General features: G+C 37.0%; 1 protein-coding gene across 1 annotated transcript; it reads right to left on the reverse strand.

Annotated features, from left to right (window-relative positions):
* Positions 1 to 1,400: 1,400 nt before the first annotated feature.
* Positions 1,401 to 10,681, reverse strand: LOC142985775 (uncharacterized). Its single transcript, XM_076134021.1, has 2 exons — positions 10,144 to 10,681; positions 1,401 to 1,699 (listed from the first exon to the last, which is right to left on the reverse strand). Exons 1-2 carry the CDS (start codon positions 10,679 to 10,681, stop codon positions 1,401 to 1,403), a joined length of 837 nt encoding a protein of 278 aa, XP_075990136.1.
* Positions 10,682 to 11,810: the final 1,129 nt, after the last annotated feature.

Consider the following 11,810-nt stretch of genomic DNA (forward strand, 5'->3'; position numbering starts at 1 on the left):
TGGCTGTATTTATGATTTCCTCTCTAGACATATAATTGGTAGAGCCGGGTTGTAATGATGGGATCCATGTCTTTGTTCTGTTTAGCTCTTTGTTGGCCTTTTTGACGGATCTAGAAAGTGCGAGGTGCGAGGTGCCTTTGTAAGGTGTTTATTCTATGTGATTCGTAGCATTTTTTTATTTCTTTATTAGTACTTTTGTAGAGTTCTTTGAGCTTTTCTTTTTCAGTTTTGTTTAGCTTAGATTTGTTCTGTAGTAGATTTCTTTCTCTCATGAGCTTTAACGCTTCTGTGGATAAGATGCCAGGCTTTTGAGTTCCTTTAGTAGATTTTAAACTAGTTAATATAGAGGTTAAAATCAACTTGCAATAGTCTTCGGCACTGTATTTTTCATGTGTTGTTGTAAGATTAGGTATATGTCCACTTAGGTTTTCGAAGTATATTTCTTGCTCTTTTGTTGTTTTCAGCTTACTTGTTATGTTTGAAAATCGACGTCTGCATTTTTTTCAGGTTCTAGGAGGATGGAGGCTCTTATAAGCCTGTGATCAGATCCAAATGGGAACGACGTGAGAACTTTGAATTTTGTAAATTGGTGGGGTTTGGACTTTGGTGGTCATGATGTAGTCGATTTCATTTCTCGTATTTTTATCTGGAGAGATCCAAGTCCACCGGTTTTTTGGTTTTGACTTAAACATGGTATTTATTATTTTCAAGTTGTACTCTTGTGCATATTGAATAAGTCTCTCGCCACGAATGCTCCTTTTCCCATAGCCGTAATTACCGAGAACAGAATGCTCGTGGTCTTTGGGTATTCCGATTTGTGCATTGTAATCTCCCATAGAGATAACAAATTTCGTGGTTATTAAGTCGTGAGCTTTTTCCAAGTTTTCGTAAAATTTATCAATTTCGGCTTGGGACGAGCCTTCGGTGGGTGCATAAGCTTGTATTATAGCCAAGAAAATATTTTCCAACTCAATTTCTAGTATACAGACTCTCTCTGATATTCCAATAAATCTCTTTATATTTTCTTTGTATTTTTTCTTCACTAGGAAACCCACACCGTATTGACCTTTGGTTTGACCTAGATAATACATAATGTAGTCTGTATCTTCGATAATTTTCTCGCCCAATCGGCGCACTTCACTTAATCCTAGTATGTCGTGGTTAATTTCTTGTAATGCTGATTTTAGCTCAATTAGTTTGGTTTCAGTAGATAATGATTTTGCATTGAAGGTACAGATGTTAAGAACAGATTTTCTTTTAATCTTTGGAAGGTTTTGGTCGATCTCTCCCTCGGGGACCAGCCGTACTGGGAGATGTCTGTTGTTTGTTGGAAGATGGATATTGTTGCTTATCTGGTTTTTATTATGTGTGTCGTTCGTGAGGGAGGGGTGGAATAAATGCTATGCTTTACTGTCTCTATTTTCGTTATTCTGTCCTTGGGCGGTGCTGCTTGTATTTTTGTTGACTAAGAATTGCAGCATGCTTGGTTTTACAATACCCTCGGATACGCTGTTCGATCTTTGTATGGTTGCGTGTGTTTTCAGCGTTTTGTTCTTCTTCTTTGCCTGTGTGCTGATGTCGCTTTGCGGTTTTGAAGTATTTACTGGTGACACAGGGAGTGACCTTTTGTTGTTAGGATTCTGTATGACTAGTTTGTCATATTTTATTCTTACTATATTTCCCTTCTCTTTCTCTAGTTCTGCCCTGCCAAGCCAAAAAACTGTAACCTACAAAAACCGGTTTTGAGATAACTTACAAAACAAGTTTTTTATTAATATTTGCCTATATCAGAGGTAATTGGTGCATATTATATAATTTTATGCATATAATAGTTAAGTGTACATATCTAGTATGTAGCCAAATAGTTTTTTTTTAATTATTTTATTACAGAGAGAAGTTATTACCATTAACTTGTATTGACAAGACAATTATAATTTTTTTATTGTACTTCAAACAAGGCAAAACACTGTCAAACCGGATACAGTGTTTAATCCTTGTCTAAAACTCTCGAGTCATTATGCCAAAACACTGTATACAAGCATACAGTTTATTAAGATGACAGATCGAATGAATAATTGTCAAGTAATTTTCAGTTTAGCATGATTTCTGTGACACTCGTTAATGCAATTGCAATAAGTTAGATGAAGTAATAAGTATCCGTCTTTATCTATTATCTAATCCAACTAATACAAAGCTGAAGAGATTGTTTGAATGAAGTTTTAATGCATATGGCACTCAACTCTCACAGAAAGCCTAAAATCCTATTGTTTTATACGCTAGATTTGTGGGTTGTAAATAAAATCAATTACATGATGGTAAAATAATTTTAATAATTTTACACATAGGTACTCGTAAATATGTATAATCAACAAAGAAACTTAACAATATTTTTGGGTTTGTATGAGATCAAACGCTTATTAAAAAAACACAATCAAATGTGTCTGTGTGTGTGTGTGTGTGTGAGTGAATGTGTGCGTGTGTGTGTGATAGTGCGTGCGTGTGTGTGTGTGTGTGTGATAGTGTGTGTGTGTGTGTGTGTGTGCGTGTGTGTGTGTGTGTGTGATAGTGCGTGTGTGTGTGTGATAGTGCGTGTGTGTGTGTGTGTGTGTGAGAGAGAGAGAGCGTATGTGTGCGTGAGAGTGTGTATGTGTGAGTGTGTGTGAGAGAGAGATAGTGTGTTTGTGTGCGTGTATGTGTTTGTGTGTGTATTTGAGAGTAAGTAAGTGTGTGTATGTATGTATTTGAGAGTAAGTAAGTGTGTGTGTGTGTGATTCTAAAGACATAATGGTAGCATAATTAGATTAACAAATTATATATTAAAAGGTAACCAAACATTAACTTCTTTCATTGTGAAGTGAAAAAGATCGATATGATTTTATCCTGTTATAAATCAGAATCAATATTTGTATCAAGGTCAGGTGCATCGGATTCCTCAAGGGCTTTATAAAAACTTCGCCGCGATGCAGGCATGGACTTTGAAAGCATTAGCAAATCTTTTTTTTTAACTTCACTTATACCTCTGGGTTTATTTTCAGTTTCTATCATATTTATAAGGTCTTCTCCATTGTCGATCATCTTCCTTAAATCTCCTTCAACCTTTTTCTTTAAAAAATGTATTTCTTTAAACTCACCATTGTAATCATTTTTAGCAAAAAGAGAAAGCTTGCCTCTTCGAAACTCAACAACCTTCAAATTTTGAATATTCCAGTCTTTAGGGAAAACTGTTTTACTGTCATTTTTAAAAATCAACATGTCGTTGTGTTTGAGTACGTCAACATCCATGTTTTTTCTAGACTGTTTAATTTTGGTCACGAAATCTTCCAGATCGTATACTTCACGTGCTGTTTTTAGTTTCTTTGTTATAGCAGCGTGTACTGCATCCGCAGCCATAAATGTGTGTCCTGGTTCAAAATATTCTAATTTCAAGCTTTGAATACTAGTTTTGTCATCGTTTACCACTCTGACTAACGCAGAAAAAAGAATTTTATTTTTGTTTTGTGCGTTGCAGTTGTCCAAAAAGAAGTTTAAATTGTGTAGGTCCCGGCAGTATTTTCGTATGAAATATACAGGGTGTAAATGACAGCTTACCGAAAACTTTACTGGTAAGTTTGTGACACTGTATGCGCGAAATTTACTCCAACGATATTTCTCGGAAATGATTGGTTCCCGAGTTAGTCATTTTTGAGCGTTCAATGTATAGTGAACAACGCGATGTATCTCCGCGCATGCCTACGTGACTTCTGGCGGCGGCGCGCTGAGCGACGACATGTCGCGACGCGTCGTAGGTACGTACGCGTACCACCACGTCTATGCGCTCACTAGTATGCAACGCTATCATTAGATAACAATCTTATGTATCGTTTATGGTATCGTAAGTAGGCCCGTATGTTACAATAGCTCATAGTAAAATTGTAAGTAGGTAGGTACCTACTTGGCTTAAGTGAAATCAAACAATAATAGCAAAACGTAACCAATAATAAGGAAGTGCTAAAACAAATTGTTATCAATGTCTATCAACACGCAAATACCTGGTGTATGGCGAGAGTTTGAGTACCTTTGGATCCGGACGTACAGGTGCAGAGCACGCCGTGCACTTCCACGTGCTTCACCATACATAACACATCAACATTCACATCAACTTCCTATTTACGAACACAACTGCACTTTGAAAACAATAACAACAAAAATATTAACAATAAAAACACTAACAACTCAAAACCGGAACAATAACAAGTAATAATAAACAGCAGTTCACACACGACACGACGAATAGGACATAACGAACGACACCGGTGAAGAGCTTCCGTCTTCCGCGAGCGAATTGCTCGAACTATCGATCAAAGAGAGCCGCCGGCGCGGGCGCCTCTCCGCTCAGTCGCACCGCCCCTCGCCCGCGCCACCCGCTCCCTCCGCGCCGTCATGCGCGCGCGCCGCCGATTTGGTGACGAGCGACGAGTTAGGATCCCAGCGAGAGATTAGATTCAATAAAATATTGATGTGGCATTACTATTTTTACTTGTCACAGTTGTTACTGGTTGCATTGTAGTTTTATTCAAATACCAAATAACATTACAAACATTATTGATGTAAGTTTAAAAAACTTTGATATTTATAACATAAAATCAGCTTAAAGTAAATAAAATAAACACGAAACGTTTATTTAATTAAACCATAAAAAATTTAGGTACATAACAATGATAACAATCAATATCCATTAATATTCTTATCAGAGAAACTAACTTATCATAATTCATAATCCCCGGAGAATTACTTAGCATCCATTTTGCCGCATCCCATCTATGTAACATCCACGCGCGGTCGCGGCGTCACGCGTCACTACGGCCATCTACTTTTCGAGTCGCACCGCGCTTGTATGAAGTATGAATGTGCGTGTAAATATCGAATAGAATTTTGCAAGAACAAATGGAACAAAGCGACAATACATGTTAAATTGTTTATTAGAGATTTTTATAGCGCTAAAGAATATCAATAGGATTTTTTGTCGTTCTGTATGTATTTGTACGTGTAATAATAAGATATCACACATTTTAAATCTTATGAATTTACCTTTTATCGGAGAGCGGGATAATTATGTAATTTTCATTTTTAATATAGAACAAATACTAAGTAACGCTGCATACTAGTGAGTGTGAGGTTGACAGCTGTGTGCGTAATCGTGTCTGTGTGGCGCGCGTAGGTACGCGGCGTGACGTCGACCGTCGCGGCCGGCCGCCGCCGCCGCCGGCGCGGTGTCGTTGGCCGAACAGCTGATAGCGAATTTATACGTTGTTTTAATCCATTGCTGTTTTTTGTGAAAAACAGTAATATGACGGTTTTTTTTTCATATTCATGTTGCATTGTGTAGTATTAACGAAATAATACTAGAAAAAAAAAAAAAACGCATAAAAAATCGGAAAAATCAAGAAAAAACCGATGAAAATTTTCAACGCCATAAGCACCAGAATCGTGTCTAAAGTCATTTTTTTTCGTTTTCGGTAGGCTGTCGTTTACACCCTGTATATATGTGGTAGCTATGTTATGTGCTTTTCTGCCGCTTTCACCTTCATGCCATAGGATGCATACAGCATTTTTATTTTTACCTGGCGGCACAAATGACTCGTTAAAGAGGATAAGTTTTCTAGAAAAATAATATTCTTTGGTTGTTAAAAGTGGCATGCAAATAGCTTTATGCATATCAACAGTGAATACAGCCTCCTTTCCTTCGGAGTTATCACTACGTTCTTCTGCTAATTTTAAATCTCTTCGGGAATTCCGTTTGTTTTCTAAGTGCTGTCCAATCATTATACAATCTTCGCAATTGCAAGGAAGAGGTAGGTTTTCGTGAGCTATTTTATGATTCTTACACTTAGTGCAAATGTCTTGCGATAATTCAGCAGTTGACAGATTTAATTTCTTGATCATATTATGAAAATGAGTCCAACCACAAGTAGATAAATTATTTTCTTGGCAAAACTGCTTATAATGCTTATATATTGTGGAGAAATTAATGCCATGCACCTAATAGAAAATACTGGCAAGTATTTTCTATTAGGTGCATGGTTACTATTGTAATGTGATGAAATTGGGTTGTATTTTAATATAAATTCCTTTAAGCGGTCCTCATACTCCTGTGGAAACTTGTTAGCTGGTTCAAATTGACGTCCTCGAAGATCAGGTGTGGCACTCACTTTGGGATTCTTATTGCACTGCAAATAATTATTTTTCAAGACTGACTGTACAGCTTCATCGTTTGTGAAGCCCAAGGTTCTTAGAAAAAAAACTTTACATACTTTTATGTCATTGAGCGACCATACTAAGGTGTTGTGCCTTCGAGATTCACCTTTTGTTTTAGTGCATTTGGTAGGTAACTTACTAACACTCCTCGACAAAAAGTCGCGACGCCGTTGCCGGTCTAAGTTCCAAAATTGTGTATGTATAGACTGTCTTTCAATCTCAGGAATATTTTGTAAGCACTGTTTTTTACATGAACAAGGTGGTAATATTGGGTGTTTTAGTCTTTGTTGCTCAAGTACAGCTCCTGGATTTCTATTTCGCTTAGGTTTTTTTATTGTTTGCGAACTATTGTTTTCAACGGTAGGTTCATGGGCGGCTGTAGGTGTAATAGGTCTTTTTTTGCCAATGTGAGTAAAATTTGCGGTAGAGCTCGAAGGTGTTGGATCTGAATATGGGTTGTTGGTATCATAATTCAATGCAGGCTGGGTATAAACTTCTTCTCCCAATCCTTCTGAAGGGCGTTCATGAGGCTGAGTTTCACTGAGTGGGACAAGAGGTTCATGGGCGGCTGTGGGGGTGATAGGTCTTTTTTTGCCTATTGAAATAAGACTTGAAGGTGTTGAAATCAATGCTGGTATTAGCTGGGTATAAACTCCTTCTCCCAATTCTTCGGAGAGGCATTCGTCAAGTTGATCCTCACTGAGTGGAACAATCTATATATATAAAACTCTTCCGTTACTGAGTGACTGACTGACAGACAACGCACAGTCGAAACTACTGGTCGTAGACAGCTGAAATTTGGAATGTAGGTTCCTTGGGATATGTAGGGGAGCACTAAGAAAGGATTTTTGGAAATTCAACCCCCAAGGGGGGGAAAAGGGGTAAAAACGTTTCTATGAAAAATCTTCATGCTACCACAGCTGAAATTTGGAATGTAGGTTCCTTGGGATATGTAGGGGAGCACTAAGAAAGGATTTTTGGAAATTCAACCCCCAAGGGGGAGAAAAGGGGTAAAAACGTTTCTATGAAAAATCTTCAAACTACCACAGCTGAAATTTGGAATGTAGGTTCCTTGGGATATGTAGGGGAGCACTAAGAAAGGATTTTTGGAAATTCAACCCCCAAGGGGGGGAAAAGGGGTAAAAACGTTCCTATGAAAAATCTTCAAACTACCCTCCAATCGTGATTTAGGGGGTGCGATTGGGTGACTGATTTATTAACGTACAGCCGAAACGGGATAAATTTAAAGATATTTTATCGGAAGATTATAAACATCAAGTCCACAGAAACATAGAGGATGTTGATAACATTTGTAGTGAAGTATACAACAAATGCCTGCAAGTTCTTGAGGAAGCCGTTCTTTCATTAGGTGGGCGTTCACTTAAGGAATATGGGTTGCCACAACCAACCAGGCCACTCGATTTAGGGAACATTATGTTATTAAGAGAGACTAATTACAATACAGATTTTCTAGAGAGATTCGTCAAGGACCATAAAAATACTTTAACAATAGAACAAACGGAAGCATACGATAAAATTATGCATAGTGTTAACACAAATTCAGGACAACTTTTCTTTCTAGACGCGCCAGGTGGCACAGGAAAGACCTACTTAATTTTAGCTAAAATTAGAAGCTCAAAACATATTGCTTTGGCTGTCGCCTCATCAGGGATCGCGGCCACATTGCTGGAAGGTGGTCGAACTGCGCATGCATGTTTTAAGTTACCACTCGACTTGACTCGCGTAGAAACACCCTTATGCAGTATTTCAAAACAAAGTCACCTAGCTGAAGTATTAAAAAATACAAAAATTATCATCTGGGATGAAATCACCATGGCACACAAAAGAGGAATTGAGGCTTTGAACAGATCTTTACAAGATATTCGGGGTAATAAAAATTTAATGGGTGGCGTAACCGTGCTGTTTGCTGGAGATTTTAGACAAACCTTACCGGTGGTACCCAAGGGAACTCGTGCTGATGAAGTACAAGCATGCCTTAAAAGATCGATTTTGTGGTCCTCCGTAAAAAGTATAACGTTAACTAAAAACATGAGAGCCTATCTGGGGAGTGATTCGACGGCTGGTATATTTTCAACCAGTCTTCTAAAAATAGGAAATGGTGAACATCCTACCAGGGATGGTATATTTGACATCCCTGAAGATATGTGTACATTAGTATATACCATCGAGGAGCTAATACAACACATTTATCCAGGTATTTCCGACATACAAGACAAGCCTATAGAATGGTTTTGCGAACGAGCTATTTTAACTCCGAAGAACGAACAAGCTGCATTTATTAACGACATACTTTTAAAGTCATTCGACGGAGAAGAAAAGATTTATAAATCCATAGACACACCATGCCATGCAGACGACGCTACAAATTATCCGGTCGAATTCTTAAATTCACTTAAACCAGCTGGTCTTCCATACCATAGGCTTGCACTGCGAAAAGGTACACCGGTAATGTTGCTACGTAACCTGAAACCACCGAAATTGTGTAACGGCACCAGGTTGCAAGTCAAAGCCTTACATAAAAATTTAGTTGAGGCCGTTATTTTGACAGGATGTGCCCGAGGAGAAACGGTATTCGTCCCGCGCATTCCTCTAATGCCCAATGACCTTCCATTTGAATTTAAGCGCCTTCAATTTCCTCTAAAAGTTTGCTTTGCGATGACGATAAATAAGTCTCAAGGGCAAACTTTTAAAGTCGCTGGTGTTGATTTAAGAGAAGATTGTTTCTCTCATGGACAACTGTATGTTGCTTGCTCGCGTGTCAGCTCTCCCTCTAACCTGTTCATACTGGTAAATAATAAAAAAACTAAAAATATTGTTTACAAGGAAATCCTGTAAGGCCTCTTCGTCCTATAAATCCTGTTTTTTTTTTCTTTTGAGACGATGACTTTGTCTCGCTTTACTTTTTCTATATAGATTTGTATGTATACTAATATTATAAAGAGGAACAATCTATTTTTTTATATGTTTGTTTGTTTACACATGTAATCGATAAACTCCGAAACTACTGAATCGATTTCAAACATTCACCATTAGAAAGCTACATCATCCCTGAGTAACACAGGCTATATTTAATTCCAGTTGTAACAAGATTTCAGCCTGTGGAAGAAAAAGCCCTGTCGAGATCATTAAAAAACGCTATATATAACCGAATTACACGTGGGCGAAGCCGCGGGCGGAAAGCTAGTAGGACTTATAAAATTTCTTGACTCTAAATCATCTTGAAAGTAATTACTTTCGTAATTGATGTTGTTACAGTCTATATTTTCTTTTTCCTGACAATCACTTATCACACTGGACGCAACAGTAACTGAGTCTGTGTTATTATAATGTTTCATATTTTGTTTCGAAAGTCTGACTAACATTTCACTCCGATTCGTACTCATTGTCACTCACAAATCACTAAATAACTAGAATTAAAAACTAATAATGGTTTAACAAATTAAAACAAACAATATCACTCAGCGCGCGAAACACGACTAATGTAACCAAAACTACTAGAACCGCTAGAACGTGATGAACAAGGAAGAGGAATAATAACGGCACAGGAAAGTACGAGATAGCAATACTGTTGTCGATTCTGCTTTCGCTGGTTGGACGGTAAACGCGCGAACTGCATGCGGGCAGTGCAAAACACTGTATTTACCTACGCACGAGTACAATGCGTGTAGTCTATTTCGCCAAAACACTGTATACTTTGTTACAGTATTTTTCTGTGATTATATCTTATTTTTTATGTAATACAGTCTTTTTTTGTTTGCTTTATCTTGCAAAATAGCCGTTGAAATGAAAGTGTAGTCGATCATAACTACTAAACAGACTTCAAAAAACTGATTAGGCTTTATTAAGCGAAAACACTGTAAGTCGACTTACAGTCTTTTGGATTGGCACGGCAGAGTTTTGCTTGTTCTTGCAGCTCCTTTCTTTTCTCTAATACTTGTTTTGGAAAGTCTTCCTTCAGGTAAAATTGGGTATCTTTCAAAACTCTTTTCTGCTTTAAAATATTAATTTTCTGACCGAGAGTTGCGAAGGTTATTATTATTGGCCGTGGTCTATCTCCTTGTTTCCCTATTCTTCTTATCTCTTGTATGTCGCGAGCTTCTAAGCTAGTATTAAACCGTTCATTAATAAAATTTGTTATGTTGGTTTGTAAGTCGTCGTACGATTTTTCTTTTTCTTCAATTCCAAAGAAGACTAAGTTTCTCACTCTCGCTTGTTTTTCTAAAAAATAGATTCTTTTTTCTTGGTTTTCTATCTTTTCTTTCAGTATTTCTTGATTTTTCTCCCATTTGAAAAGCCTTTCTTCCAATATTTTGTTGATTTTTTCTGTAACATGTTTCGCCACGTCTTCTCCACTTTTCCTGATTGCTATTTTTTGATTGTCGAGTTCTTCTTGAATACTTTTAAGAACGTTCATAATTTCCTCCATGGTTGATAATACTCAATTTACTTTGTTACGATACTGGTGCTGCCCTCTCGTGTTAGGTGTTTACACTATCTCGTCTCTGCAGTGTGCAGATAGTGTTGCGCTTGCGTTCAGCCCGTGGTATCTATTGATAGACGAGCTACTTCTGGCGTTTTACAATAGATGGCGCTGCTCTAATGATTTTTAAAGATCTAACGTATTGTTCGAGTTTTGCAATTCACTTGATTTTAAGGTTATGTTTAATATCGGAATATGCACTGGTATTGTTTTGACTACTGATTATGCACTTATTACGGTTTTTGGCACTTGTACACTGTTGTTTGTAAGTCTTGATAGGTCCACTGTCTTTTAATAAGAAAACACTGTTAATAAAACTGTCTTCTGGTTTTTGTTGAATAATGTTGTCGTATTATCACTTTGGTAAGAGTCTCCAATATATGTTATTTTTCGCACTGTTTACTATGACAATTAGCACTTATAACACTTCTAAAGAACTTATTAGTATTTTAAATACTTATTTTAGTACAGAGACGATGTTGACTTAGGCACAGTGGCGCCCTCCCCACCTATTACCATATTATCTTTCAATAAAGAAAGTATTTCTTCCATTTGCTGTGAGCTAAATGTGTTAATAGGATTATATATAGATTCTAAAAGTAACTCCCATGAATTACTATTTAAGTGATAAGAGCAGATTCTGCAATCTGAAGGCACATAATAGGGTATTTCTCAAAATAATTGTACGTACGTAACGAAACGGTAGTAACGAAATATTGTTACGAAATAGTCCATAGATGTAACTAAATAGTAACCATAAGGCTCGTTATACATTGGCGAAATGTTGTGAATGCTCTTCATTTATTCAATCCGAAATAATTTGTAAGTACCTATGTGAGCAAATACTTAAGGGGTTAGAAATAAAATAAGGGAGTAATCATTCAAACTATTTTAATCTAATTATTATTGTTCCAATCTTCTGACGTTATTTTAAATATAAAAAAAAAGAATTAGAATCATTGTCCATTAGCGCTTTATAAAGGAGATAGGCAAGTATGGGCCTGAAGGTTACAGGATGGAAATTATGCCTAAAATTCATTAAATATTTTCTAGGAATTTGTGGTAAAATATCAGT

This window comes from Anticarsia gemmatalis, chromosome W (assembly GCF_050436995.1).
Source record: "Anticarsia gemmatalis isolate Benzon Research Colony breed Stoneville strain chromosome W, ilAntGemm2 primary, whole genome shotgun sequence".
In the NCBI taxonomy this organism is placed as follows: Eukaryota; Metazoa; Arthropoda; class Insecta; order Lepidoptera; family Erebidae; genus Anticarsia; species Anticarsia gemmatalis.